We start from the raw sequence: 14776 nt of genomic DNA on the forward strand, positions 1-14776 counted from the left end.
ATATGTGTGTGTGTGTGTATATATATATATATATATATATATATATATCTCAGAGGTGGGTAGAGTACCCAAAAACTGTACTCAAGTAAAAGTACTTATAGAAATATTTACTCAAGTAAAAGTACTGAAAAACGTCTGAATAGTTACTTGAGTAAGAGTAAAAAAGTATCGGATAAGAAATCTGCTCAAGTAGTTAGTTACTAGTTACTTTGGGTCATATATACTTAGCCTATTTTTATTTAGATACATAGATAAAATGTATGTGTGTGTGTATAAATATATATATTTCATCAGCCTTCAAGTCTTCAGTGTCACATAATCCTTCAAAAATCATTCCAATATGTTGATTTACCATCAATGATGTTCTTTTTATAAATAAAAACTACTACTAATCTTTCATTGTTAATAAAGAGAGCAAATAACATTTACATTATCAAAAACCATTTTCACTGTCAGTCTAGAGTTCAATCACTCTCAAAAACTCCCATTAAAATCACTGAAACTGTTAACACTGTGAAATCAATATCTTATTTACCCATTCGTACACACATCTGCACTTAGTTGTTTCTGACGAGAGAATTTGCCAGAAAGAGGTATTCAGTCAGTGAGTGAGTGAAGGAAGCACCGGCATTTTAGCGATGACTCATCTGAACGCCTCTGATTGGCCATTGCATTCAAAAGCTCAACAGAATCTTGTGTGATTGGTTATAATGTGCAACGCTGTAAAAACACATCTCTGGCTCAGCGCCAGCCAGCGAACACATATCTGAATTTAGCAGCTGACTCGCTGAACGTTGTGACGCCGGTGTGATTGTATTAATATTAATAGAATATTAATCGGCTATTTTTTTGTCTTTTGGAAGCTGCATTCAACTTGGTTCCCTTCTGTTATAAGTCACACGTACAACAAACTAATGTCACAGTGGTATCGTGTACTGTAATCGAATGTAGCCCAAGTTATTACCTGTAGAACAGTAGACAGCACCGCGGTGTTCATCTACTAAAGATCATCATCGCTAGCAAATTGTCTTTGCAGATTTGCTTTCAATTCAGTGCAGTTCCATGGCCACGTTTTCAACGCTGCTGATGTTAAACGTTACAACTCTGAGTGAACCACTTCAGTCGCTCAGCGCACGCTGCAGGGAACTGAACGAATCATTCAAACTGATTCATGAACCAATTCACTCGTTTGCCAACTGGTTTTATCAAGCCTATAAACAGAATTGACTCAAAGGAATGAATCATTCGTGAATGGGCATCGCTCATTGTCCAGAGAAAAGTAGACGGCGCGTTTGGATCAAACTGAAGCATCTATAACATTTATTGCAGTAAGATAAAGTAACGAGAGGAGCGTCGCCCACAGTAACGAAGTAAAAGTACAGATTTTTTCCAAAAAAATTACTCAAGTAAGAGTAAAAGTACCCATCTTTAAATATACTCAAAGTATTAGTTACCCAAAAAATTCACTCAAGTAAATGTAACGAAGTAAATGTAACTCGTTACTACCCACCTCTGATATAAATATATGTGTGTGTGTATATATATATATATATATATATATATATATATATATATATATATATATATATATATATATATATATATATATATATATATATATATATATATATATATATATAAAATATATATATATATATATATAAAATATATATATCATAACACTAACCATTAGTGCTGCTAATAATATGAAGTATCCCTCTTTCTCAGAATCTTTAGCACAACACATTGCATGCATTTGTTACTGTCTCTTTTAGGTAACTCCACATCCTTCTCTCAGCATTCCAACTCAAAGCACAGGAAACAGAATGGAAAAAGACCCTCAGAGGTACACAGATCTGCCTTCACACTCAGAACCACCTCACATACGACCTTAACAGGCTAAAAGATAATGTGGTACATTTTTGTCAAATCTTTTCATGCATATTCTGATAGTCAACCCCCACACTTTTCTTTCTCCTTCAGGTGTTCAGGACAGACCTGATCACTGCTATGAAGCTACATGATTCATACCAGCTGAATCCAGAGGATTATTATGAGCTGGCAGATCCCTGGCGGCAGGAGTGGGAGAAAGGGGTTCAAGTCCCTGTTAGTCCCAACTCCATACCGCAGTGTATAGTGCGGTATGAGTTTTTTTTTTTTTTTTTTTTAACAAGTCAAATTATTCTTCTTTAATGGATGCCATTGATTTATTCCTGTTTTCTTTTTTCCCTGCAGCACTGTAGCTGAGAAATCCCCCGCTCCTCTGTTCATCAGACCGAAGAAGCTGATTCGCTCATCTGAGTCATCGATGCTGGGATACGTGGGTATTCAGACGCTGGCTGATGGCATGTGTCGTTATGACCTGAATGAGGAGGACGTAGCTTGGCTGCAAATTGCTAACGAGGAGTTCAACAAGATGGGTGAGCAGATACAGTCTGGAGTTTTCATTTGACCCATTATGCACTCAAATTTCTTACACAGTGTTGAAACAAATGCCACGTGTGACTAACTGATTTGCTTGTAGGCATGCAACTCCTGGATGAGCTGACAATGGAGCTGGTCATGGAGGAGTTTGAGCACCGTTGCTATGACAACATGAGCCACGCCATGGAAACGGAGGAGGGGCTTGGCATAGAGTACGATGAAGACGTGGTGTGTGACGTCTGTCAGTCCCCTGACGGCGAGGATGGCAATGAAATGGTGTTCTGTGACAAGTGCAACATCTGTGTGCATCAGGTGTGTGTGTGTATGTATGTGTTTGTGCACCTGAGTGTATGAATGCATGTGCAAGCACATATATATAACATTATAGAACAATGTACCTCCCCACAGGCATGTTACGGTATACTGAAGGTTCCCGAGGGCAGCTGGCTTTGTCGTAGCTGCGCACTGGGCATCTTTCCAAAATGTCATCTGTGTCCTAAAACAGGTGGGGCCATGAAACCCACTCGCAGTGGCACCAAGTGGGTTCACGTCAGCTGTGCCCTCTGGATACCAGAAGTAAGGATGCATGCAAAACTTAAGACTTATAAAGTCATTTTGTTAAGAGTAGTGTGTGAGCTCAGACTGGTTTTTGTTGTGTGCTCTTTACCTCTAGGTAAGCATTGGTAACCCTGAGAAGATGGAGCCTATCACTAATGTGTCCCATATACCCAGCAACAGATGGGCTCTAATATGCTGCCTGTGTAAAGAGAAAACAGGAGCTTGTATTCAGGTACACAGTGCTGATGTTTAACTAATATACAGATGGTTTATGTAGTTCATTTAGATATTCAAAATCTTCCAGAGGGCCTAAAGTGCATTTTAAACCTGAATATTTTCTCTCAATTTGAGCTCTGGAGAATAAAATATCATCAACTGATATCATCAGTAATTTAAGGTTGAAGCACCTAGTTACCTTTCACTAAATAAAAAAGTGACACATACAAACTGAATAGTATTTTTGAAAAATGTTTGAAATAATGTACATTCACATCGGTTGAGGTCATATCAGTATTCTGATAAAGGCTGTTTAATTTTCCATGGACTGAGTCACCTCATTGGGGCCAACATGTTGAGATCACATGACTTTTCTGATATTTCTGTAATCCCCCTCAGGTATTGGACACTTTCACTCTCGGAATAAATTAATAGTTGCTGACTGCTAAAAGTAGTTTTATTTATTCAGTTTGGTCTTTGCAAGATGCTGCATCCATGCTACTTGGTTTAAATGTAGAATTTTGTTAATAATAGTAGAATTTATTAATAATGATTTAAAAAAAATCTACTTCACATTTTCCACATCTTCTATGCTTTAATCCTAGCATTCTCTCTTTCCAAATCCCCCTAGTGTTCTGCCAAAAGTTGCCGTGTGGCATTCCATGTGACCTGCGGTCTGCAGTGTGGGTTGAAGATGAACACAATCCTCACAGAGGCAGATGAAGTCAAGTTTAAGTCTTTTTGTCCCAAGCACTCAGGAATGGACTGGAATGAGGAAGAGGGAGATGATGACAGGCCAGTGAAGGTCCAGACCAGCGAAGAGAGAGGGAGAAATAGAGGAGTGGACATCTCATCCTCTTCACAGCCCAGGCTAGCACAAAACCCAGAAGAAACCAGACTCAGTGAGCGTAAACTTCGAGTTCAGCAGTTGGAGGACGAGTTCTATCGCTTCGTCACCGCTGATGAAGTCGCAGAGCACCTGCAGTTGCCCCTGGAAACTGTGGACTTCCTGTTCCAATACTGGAAATTGAAAAGGAAGGTGAACTTTAACCAGCCTCTCATCATGCCGAAGAAAGAGGAAGAAGAAAGCCTTGCTCGTCGGGAACAGGAAGTGCTTTTGCGACGACTCCGCCTCTTCACGCATTTACGACAGGATCTAGAGAGGGTAAGTTTTGCAAAGCCATTCTGTAGCCACATTACCACTTGGCACAATATAAAGGAAGACAAGAGCCACCAGTCACAGCTCAAGACTGTTGAGCCTAAAGTATTCTTCAGTTTTTTTTACATGCAGTAGAATGCACAGCTTTTCAAAGTATACTCCATTTGATTGAGTTTGTGAACACAGGCTCTCTAGAAAGCTTAACCTTAGACCAGTGCTCTGTTTATCTCTGGAAGTTATGACCAATTAAAATGTCTTTGCACTTCTTTCAAAACCCTCTCACACAAGCACTTATCAGTCTGTTGTTTAGGGCTGTGCAAAATAAAATTTCACTGACAATCTACACAAAATCGCTTTCAAAATCAGCAAATGAATCTCCTGCGATTTTAAAATCGATTTTGTGTAGATTGTCAGTTGACTACGGCTCTGTGTAGTAAAGGCCAACCAGTGTTGCCAAGTCTGCAGTTGTTTTTCATGTCCGGGGCTCGAAGCGACCCCAATAAAAACAACTTGATGTTTAGCTCAGGTCAGGGCGGACCGGTGCTAAAAAGTGGCCCTGGACTTTCTGGCATAGAACGGCCCACCACACACCCAGTCATCAAACCATAAACCCACAAGCTCATTACAGAGCTATTTTTAACACCACTTAGTAACATAAAAATATAACACAATACAGAGAGAAAAATTATATCTATTTTTTTTATATATATTGAAATTCTTATTTCTTTACATTGTAATTTGTCTTTCGTGGTGTATATGACAAATAGTAAATAATTTAGATGAATTCTCTTTTAGAGGAACAGTTTAATATCACAAGTTAAATTTCTACCATAACATCAGTTCATATGACACAATGAAATAAGCTTAGAAATAAGTTACATTTTAAAATATATTTAATAGAAAAGCAATATTTTAACTCAAAATAAATAAAAAAATTAAAATCTTAATTATTTCAAACATTTGACCACCAGTGTAAATATAAAATAATGAATGTGCTATAAATAGCAAATTATATTTTTATTATGATATATCACTTTTCTAAACGCAGCACTTAAAAGCGAAATTCTTCAGAATTACGTCTTAAAGTAAGTTTAAGAATGATATTTTACATATTTTTTAAAAATGTTTTCTTAGACACGTGAAATTACAGAATAAAGCCTGGATATAGATTTACAAACATTTACTCTTATCTTATATTGTGACGAATAATGTAAATGGAATTAAGAAATGCAAAAAGGCCAGTAGTAGTTTGCTTGAAGAGCTCTTTTGAGCCGTTGCACTGATCCAGAGTGCATTAAATTAATTAAAATGTTTGACTCAAGTGAGCTGCAAGGGCCATTCGTCTGGGCCGATGGAGGGATATAGGCTACATACACTTGCTATGATTCATCCTTTATATGTATTTACACAGTGGGCCGGCCCACATTGTACAGCTGCCCACCAGGAAAACTCCTGGTGATCCAGATGGTCAATTCGCCACTGGGTGCAGTCTTGTGTTGACACCTTTTGGAACAACTGATTAGTGCAAAACCAAGTCAGTGACGAAACTTGCATCTCGCACACTGTCCCTGGCATACACGTTAAAACCAAAGTCTACTTTGGGCTTTAGACAGCAGGTTCCATTCCCTGCCCTTGATAAAAAAAAAAACAGTTACACCGTGTCTACACCGTATGCGAGTGGCATGGTGCGTTGTGAAAAAAACCCTATAGAACCCATTATAATCAGTGATGCTGTCTATACTGGACGCGGCTTGGCTCAACAGACAAATAACCGACAGTAAACTGCTCCCTCATTCCATCTATGGCGTACTGGCACAAAGTTCAAATGATTTGCAACGGTCACTTTGTCGCGTCCATGACACGGTGTGACAACTGTTGCAGCGGGTGTAGACACTGTGTTAGTGAGTTGCAGATATTTCAGTGTGGGTTTTTGGTGGATTAGTATGAAAATAACCATCGTCCAGTCATCAATTGTTGGATTCCCTTTAATGGTTTTTTTTTTATTCAATATTGTGACTAAAATCTGTGTTTTCTCAAGGTTTTAAATTACTGTCATCACTAACATTTGACAACGTTTCTATCCCTGTGTCGTTCTGTCACGCCACAGTCATTACAACACCTGTATCTCTATCATTAGACCATAAAATATGTTGCTTGGCCAAACCCAAAAAGAAAATACACAATAGCCCTTTTTTCAAATAATAGGCTGAGTCAAGACGTCAGAAGTGAAGGAATTTTAATTTATTTTATGGAAATGTAATATAACTATCCGTGAACTCCAGCTACAAGAATTTTAGATTGGTACCCTAAAAACTATTCCCACTGCACAAAGGAAGTTTTAGACAAACAAACCATTTTTACAGAGTAGGTAAGTCTCTATCTAGATTATTATGTGCTGTATTGCCACAGCTGCTGAGAGTATCTTTCATGTTTAGAAACTCCACACAATGGTAAGTTCACCCAAAAAATGAAAAACTGTTATTTATTAACCCTCATGTTGTTCCAAACCTGTTCATCTTCGAAACGCAAATTAAGATATTTTTCATATTCTCTTACTGTTTTACCATTTAATCTCCATGCAATCGAATCACTCATTAAAAGTCGAAAAATACATTGAAAATGAATCAAGGGGTTTCAACCAAGAGACTATTGCTTTAAATAATGAACAGATTTCATTTAGGCCTTTGTTCATACATTAACATTGCACATGCATGGAGCAAATCAACTGTAAACAAAAGCTCAGTCATGCTTGCTTGACATGCAAGAACAAACCTTATCAAGAAAGATGAGAAAATATTAAAAATATCTTCATTTGTGTTCTCAAGATGAATGAATGAGACTGAGTAAATGATTTTCATTTTTGAGTGAATTATCACTTTTTTTTGTTGGTAGAATTCATATGTCTCACCTACATATATGTGTGTTCAGGTGCGTAATTTGACATACATGGTCAGTCGCCGGGAAAGAATTAAACGAACCTTGTGCCGAGTTCAAGAGCAGATCTTTCATCACCACATCAGGCTGCTCGAGCAGGGACGTGTCGCTGGTCAGTATGATGCTCACTGCACTCACTTGAATGAGTATATTTCAAATATGAGAATATATACAAATATGAGAACATTTCATCTGTCTTGTCTGTTTTTCCTTTATTTTTATTTTTTTAAACCATTACCTTCTCTCCTGGTCAGGTATATCTTCTACTAGACGTTTGGAGGAGGCTATGTTTTACTTTCGGACAGCACCTCCTGTACCTGCATCCCCTCAGCCTTTGAAGGGTCACTGTGGCCACAACAGCGCCCTGGGCACCACTATTCAAAATCACGAGAATGGGAGCAACACCTATAGAGTCTCAAAGCATATTGAAGCAGACAAGTCTGCAAAGATGCCCAGATTGGAAAGCCTGGTCATGGACAATGTTCCCAGTTCTGAGGTCGTTGATTCAGGCTCTGCAGGTTGTAAGACGGCAGCATCAGCTATGGTGACACGTTCAGAGGGCAGACTGAGGGGCTGTGAATCTCATAGAAGAGATGAGGAGAGCGAGTGCCCCCTGGAGGACAGGAGGAGGAGGAGCAAGCTGTGGAAACAGGTGTCTATAAAAGACAAACTGAGACAGTCAAAGTCTATGGAGGACACGGTGAAGAATGAGACTGAGCATGACAACTTGGATGACAGATTACTGCTGTCTCACAGCAGAACCACTGCTAGTTCTGTAGTCACTGCTTCGACCACTTATAATGTATCGCCAAGGAAGACCAACTCAAGCCATCATCAAGAAAAAATTGTGCCAAATGGAACAAATAGGCGGAATCTGAAAAACTGGGGCAGTTTCAGAATTCCTAAACGGAGTGAAAGAACGTCATCGGGGAAAGATGGACAGGACAGAAATGACGTGGATTCCTTAATTTTTAATACAAGTCCCACCGCCGCCACCTCCCCTCAAATTAGGACCCGGCTGCGGACAGGAAGTGAGAACCGAAGCCATCTGGAAGAGTCTGATCTTGGCCAATCAGAACAGGGCAAGAAGTGTCATGCTCAAAGACTTCGAAGCCCGATGACTAGACGTTACGGTTCAGATGTGATCCAACGTGGAGTTCTTGCATCATGAAGTGTCTAAATATATTATATTTCTCATTTTCATTTGCTCTTCAATGAAAGGTGAACAGGTGGAATATTTATTTTTCTATTCTGTAATTTTCTGCTGTTGCTGAAACAATTTTTTTGAGTGTTCGTCAAAAACATACGCAGAGAGGTGTCAAAGACCAAACGATTGGCTGATGACGAAGAAAAAAAGTCTTCTTAATGAATGAAACTTAAAATCAGGTTAAATTAACTGGCACAGTTTTTAGATGAGTTATGAGCATTTATAACATATGTTACCAGCGTGAAACAAAGCCAGTACAGCCCAACTGTCTTAAGTCCCACAGAATTACTGCACTTAACTGTTTGAAAGGATATCATATCTGACCACAACTCTAACCAGTGTCCAAAATTTTGTTAAATGAATAGTTCACCCAAAAATAAAAACTTGATGTTTATCTATATGTGAATTTGTTTCTTCAGTAGAACACCAACATTTTTTTTAACTCAGACTCTTTCAGTCTGTCAGTCATATAATGGAAGTGAATGGGAATCATGGCTTTGAGAGTCAAAAAAACACAAACTAAAACCCTGCGGCTCTTGACGATATATTGATGTGTGAAGACACGAAACAATCGGTCTGTGCAAAAAACCGAACGGTATTTATATCATTTTTACCTCTGATTCAGCGCAATGTATGAACTGTCCTGATCTCAGACTTATAAGTGCATTACCACCACCTATCTCTCAAATGCACCATTGACACTCTATCTACAGTCTCAGTTGGGAGTGTCAGTGTCCACTTGAGAGATAGGTGGCAGTAATGCACTTATAAATTCTGCGATCCACCGTAATGCAAGAAGACGTGTCACGCAGGCTGTTGAGAACCACTTGGGACAGTTAAGACATTGTGCTGAAAAAGGTTAAAAAAATATATAAATACGTTCAGTTTCTTGCACAGACCAATAGTTTCATGTCTTTACACATCAATGTATCGTCACAAGCTGCAGGGCTTAATTTGGTTTTGTTTGTGTATGTTTTTATGACTCTCAAAGCTGTTATTCCCATTCACTTAGATTATATGACTGACAGACTGCAACGGTTTGAGTTAAATATCTTTATTTGTGTTCTACTGAAGAAACAAAGTCACATACATCTTGGATGCCCTGGGGGTAAGCAGATAAACATCAAATTTTCATTTTTGGGTGAACTATCCCTTTAAGACTTTTAAATTGATTTCTCAGTATTCTACTAACTTAAATGGCCATCATGTTGTGTGTATGTGACTCGTGCCATACTTAAGTTGTGGCACCTTTTCCTTCTCAGGTAAAATCTTATATTTGTATGTAATTTATAGTATTATTTCTTGTTTTTCTTTCAAACAAACTTAGTGTGTAACAGGTTAATGGCCTTATATGTACTCTCTTTGGTCTCGAAGTAATTCCTTTCCAGAAAAATACAAACAAAAAAGATTATTAACTCTTCACTTAACCATATTCTTCAGCAATAGATGGACTCTGTAGATGCAGACAGACAAATCCACAGCCAGTATGATGACATTGACACATATAGTGAACACCATTCACAGGTCTGTTCAGGAAGGCTTTTAACAATCATTTACTTCCAGTATCCATTACTTTGAATTCATGTTTGCACTTGATATTAAACAACACAAGACACTATCATAGTTCTAATGAAGACACTGTTGCATTGAAAGGACTGATCTTCTTGACATGGTTGCCTTGGAGTAGTACTCAGTGTGTTCTTGCATCTTTCCTTTATAGCTGTAAATGTATATTCTCGTGCAAAATGTGAGTTGATCTCCTTAAGAAAAAGTTAATCTTGTGCCTGAGTGTTTTTGTTGAGATGTTGCACTAGAACATTAGCCAGAGAGCTTGGTATAACTGTTCACAGAAATGTTTCTTTTTCTTTTATTCTTATGCAATACTTTAGTTTTGTTGCAGATTGTGAATAAATTATCTTGAGGTTACTTTTGGAGATGTCTGGATTCCTTGAGAGGAAGGTTTTCTACAGGTTTTCTATTTCAAACAAGGCATCAGACTAACAATTGGCAAACGGTAGACATTGACTTATACAATTAAACCATATTTGGAAATCGTATTTTTTTTCATTGTTGATAAATTACAAAAGTGGTTCAGTTCCCATTTGACGCTGTCATTGTAGTGAATCTGAATGTTAAACACATTCCACGTTTTAAATTTTTGATTTGTATATATATATATATATATATATATTTGAATAACTTTTATAATAATGTTTATTAGAAGAAAAAAATATATATATTTATGTTTAAAAACAAGCAGTGCTTCCTCCTGGTTCGTTTTAAATTAACTGATTAATGATTCCAGATTCATTGATGTAATCAGCTTCGAAGTCATTAATAGTTCTGAAAGATTCACTGACTGAGTATGATTCAAACTGCAAACCCACAAACAAGCAGAATTAAATATTTTCAATTGACTCTATAAAAACAACATTTGTGCATTGTGGTTGTTTCATGCAGGAAATCCCAGCACATCTAAAGATGTAATAACCACTAGCTCACAAGATACTTCATATATATGCAGTTTTCCCGACTCGTCAACAGCATTTTAGTCTGGACGCCTAAAATCGCTATCAATGTCAAGGTCATGGGTTTGAGTCCCAGGGACTGTATAAACACAAAATACATACTTTTTAATGCAACCTAAGCTGTATTTCAAAGTCTGTCAAATGCATAAATGTAAAGCATTTGTTTTAACTATTTTCTAAGAGAGACTAGACTATTATAGTGCAAATGTCATGGTAATACAGAAGTTGATGGGCATCATTAACATTTCTAACTGAATTCTAGCTCCTACCAATTCCATTTTTAAGAAAAGAGTTTCCAGCTCAAGGCAGTGAAATATGCTTTAACCTACATTTCATAACCAAATCCAATGCTAAAAATAAAACTATAATCATGTCAAGTGGTAGGACACATGTCTGAAGTGTTCCTCGGGTTCTTCATTATCATATACAGGCTTTTTGTTTTAGGTTTTTTTTTTTTTTTGGACTTTTATCAAAGTTCCATAAAATGAGAAATCACAGGTAGTGAATATTCAGTTAATGGCAGGTGCTTAAACATGACCGGGCCTCTTCCACTGGTTCTTTGTTCATGTTGGTATGTTAGTATCTTCGCACTTGTAAGTCCAGACAATGTCTGCTATGTGTTATCTACTGATGGCTTGTCATGGGTCGTCACAATAGTTGAGCCGCTGTTGGTGCTGAAATGCTCCCCATTACTCTGGTCCACGTTTGCCAGGTCGACTCGAGGAATACGGTACCCGTTCTCTGAGGATGCGGTAGACTGCACAAAGCTTCCAGAGACTGAGCTCGCACCCACATTGCTCATGGCCAGGTTTGTGTTTGTGGTTGTTGAGGACACCTTCTTTCGTGGTTTGTTGGAGCCTCCAGACAACATCCTGCTTGCATGAGTCCTCCTGTCAGATAAGTGATTATAAAAATGGATTGATAAATAAAAAATGTTTAAATGAAATTGACGGGTAGCATACTGATGATCAGAATTTAGTGGCATAGCTATTGGATATTTAATTGTTCATGCTCATTTCCTTTGTTTACATTTAGAAAAAGCATTCACATTGCAAAACACTCATTTTAATATTGATATTTGTTTAATTATTGGCCATAACATGAAAAAGGGGATCTCCCTATAAATAATGATTTAAATACTGGTGCATAATTTAAATGATAAACAACATCAATCAACTCATTATGAAACAGCTGTGAAGTCCTTCAGACCTGAGAACATTTTTAAGTGTGTCCTCTAATAGTTTTGGAGAATGCAGGGTGAGCCTGGTCTTGTATCTATTTTTAGGCCTCATTACAATGAAATTGAAAAAAAAAATGTCCTGCTGAGTCAAGATGGAAAAGGTGTTCATCTCATGGTATGTAACTCATTCATTTAAGTTCACATCAAAATGTTGCTATACCTGTTGTACGTCTTGAGGACTATCAGCAAAAATGTGAGAATGAGGATTATACCAATGACGATTACAGCTATCATGGCTCCTGAGCCTGTGAACACAATAAATAGGGAATGTTTTATTAGATATATAAGGGGTTGGGAAGACCACACATTAACAAGGACACATTTAAAGTTAATTGTTTCACAAATCGTGGAAAACGATAGTAGAATATGCAATACAAAATTTAATGTGAATTATTGAAAATATTTTGTAGAACAGGTTCCAGGAAGTGAGGCGTTCAGAATGCTCATGCTGCTTGATTTCTAGCAAACACATGGAGTATGACAGAAATAGAATCCAGTGTAGACAGAATCACAGATTATAATGGGTTCTATTTGCCTTTGCCATGTGGCATTACTTCATTTACAGTTTTTTTCGATTGCTAAACGACAGTAAGCACAACTGGAGCTCCATGTGCAAAACTCTAACTACAGTCTGCACTACCAACAGTCACCTGAGCTAAACAGTTCACATCACCTGCAAAACTTATTCCAAGCAACACAACTCTTAACACATGGCTCAAAACAGGCTCAGTGCAGCCAAACACTACACACAACCCTCACTGTGATAACACACACTGTCACTCAGAACACACTGAGAGGAAAAACACTAGCATCAAACACCAATACAGAAAATACAAGCTTTCCATCTTTACAGTTTGAACTATTTCAGTGACTTCATACAAAGTAATATTTTCTTCAAAGAAAAGACTGACATTCTTTCACATGATTTATTTACATTTTTAGAACCTAATTCTTTAAGGTAAATGAAAATTAGCAGTTTGCTTCAATAGTCTGCAATTTACAGAATTACAGTAATGAGAAAAAAAGGTAGAAACTAAAAGTACATACTGTGATTCGAACAAATAATTTTCAGGGCTAATCCTGAAATTGCAGTCAGCAGTGTTTGAAAGGCACAAGGCTGAAATCTCTTCTGTTTTGAATGTGTGGTTCACAGTTTTGACAGCAGTGTGTTTGCATTTGAACAAAGTGCTGTAAATCCACAGTCTTGTGAAGGTTGTGGTTAAAGTCATGGGATAAGTGTCCCATAAGTTTGGTCCACATGAACTGCTGCTGTGCAGACTGTAGTTAGTTTTGCACATGTGACTCCAGTTGTGCCCACTGTCATTTAGCAATCGAAAAAATCTGTAATGTAAACAGGGTGTCAGACTTTTTTTGTATGAAGCACAGATTTGAAACTTACTCTGCGTGAGGATTTGTTCTCTAGACTTGGTGACAACTGTGGTGTTCTGTGTGCTTGTGGACTGGGTCACGGATGCTGTGCCGGCTCTTTGCATCTTTAGATTTGTCCTGAAAAAAAAAAAAAAAGACAATAGGGAAAAAAAAGTTTAAACATACAATGCCACTTTGATTTACAGATTTAAATAAAAATTCATAAAGAAGGAATGATTTAATATTAACATTTTACGCTACAACATCATTTTATGTTCTCTTTCTTTCGTGCTGTGCCTTTAGCTCTAAAGATTTTGAAAAAGCTGTTTGCTTTGTAAAAAACAAGATGCTAATTAGGCTGAATTGCTGTTTTGGGGAATTTAACCAGATTGAATACATGATTCTTTATTATGTTTACCGAACCACTAATTTGATTAGAGACATTTTTGTACATTGTAGTCTCAAAACGGTTGTAATATTTTATGGCTTTTAAGCAGTTCTGCTAATTCTACATGGCTAATCCGGCACCAGTTTAAAGATTTCATTAGATTCGATTTCATGTCAGGTCTCCCGGTACTTGACAGAGTGATTGTGTTTAAATGGTTTAAGTCAATCTGTTGAAGAAAAAGCCTGAAAGGAGTATATCACTCCTCCATATATCTGTCAGCAAGAAATCTCATGCCCATCAACTTCCCTTTTTAAATTGCTTATCTGTCATAATTTCAGCACAATCAAAACACAGCACAGACTGTCCAGCATGTTTCTGGGGATGAATTAGAGGCACGGTTCAAACAAGAAGTTTGATTTACTACAGGGGTTTTTACCCGGTGAACCTTCAGCCATGGTGCACTACCAATGCTCACCGCAGCCTCAAAATTATACAGCTTTAGATTTCATTTACTGTTGAGTATCCTCAATGATACAATCAGAGCTGCTTCAAAAGAAAATGGCACTGGCTATAAAAAGCTTACACATGATTGCATCAATATCCCCCCAAATCACTAAGCCAAATGCATTCAAGTCCTGCAGACTCTCTCACTTTTAAACACACATGAAGTCTATTTTTCACCTGCTGGTTATATTCAAATAGACCAGCAACTACAAAACATGCAAAACCTCCAGTTTCATAACAGCTTCACACA

The 14776-nt window shown here is 37.5% G+C and overlaps 1 protein-coding gene across 1 annotated transcript in view; it reads left to right on the top strand.

Annotated features, from left to right (window-relative positions):
- The window catches only part of LOC132111571 (protein Jade-1-like), a 14978-nt gene extending 4554 nt beyond the window's left edge, over window positions 1-10424 (top strand). Inside the window, exons 3-11 of the mRNA XM_059518984.1 lie at window positions 1776-1846; window positions 1984-2141; window positions 2236-2420; window positions 2525-2736; window positions 2833-3000; window positions 3098-3214; window positions 3830-4363; window positions 7286-7403; window positions 7546-10424. Coding sequence (XP_059374967.1) covers window positions 1776-1846; window positions 1984-2141; window positions 2236-2420; window positions 2525-2736; window positions 2833-3000; window positions 3098-3214; window positions 3830-4363; window positions 7286-7403; window positions 7546-8462 — 2480 coding nt within the window. The 3' untranslated portion in view covers window positions 8463-10424. The remainder of the gene's footprint in view (window positions 1-1775; window positions 1847-1983; window positions 2142-2235; window positions 2421-2524; window positions 2737-2832; window positions 3001-3097; window positions 3215-3829; window positions 4364-7285; window positions 7404-7545) is intronic.
- Window positions 10425-14776: the final 4352 nt, after the last annotated feature.

This window comes from Carassius carassius, chromosome 31 (assembly GCF_963082965.1).
Source record: "Carassius carassius chromosome 31, fCarCar2.1, whole genome shotgun sequence".
Lineage (NCBI taxonomy): Eukaryota > Metazoa > Chordata > Actinopteri > Cypriniformes > Cyprinidae > Carassius > Carassius carassius.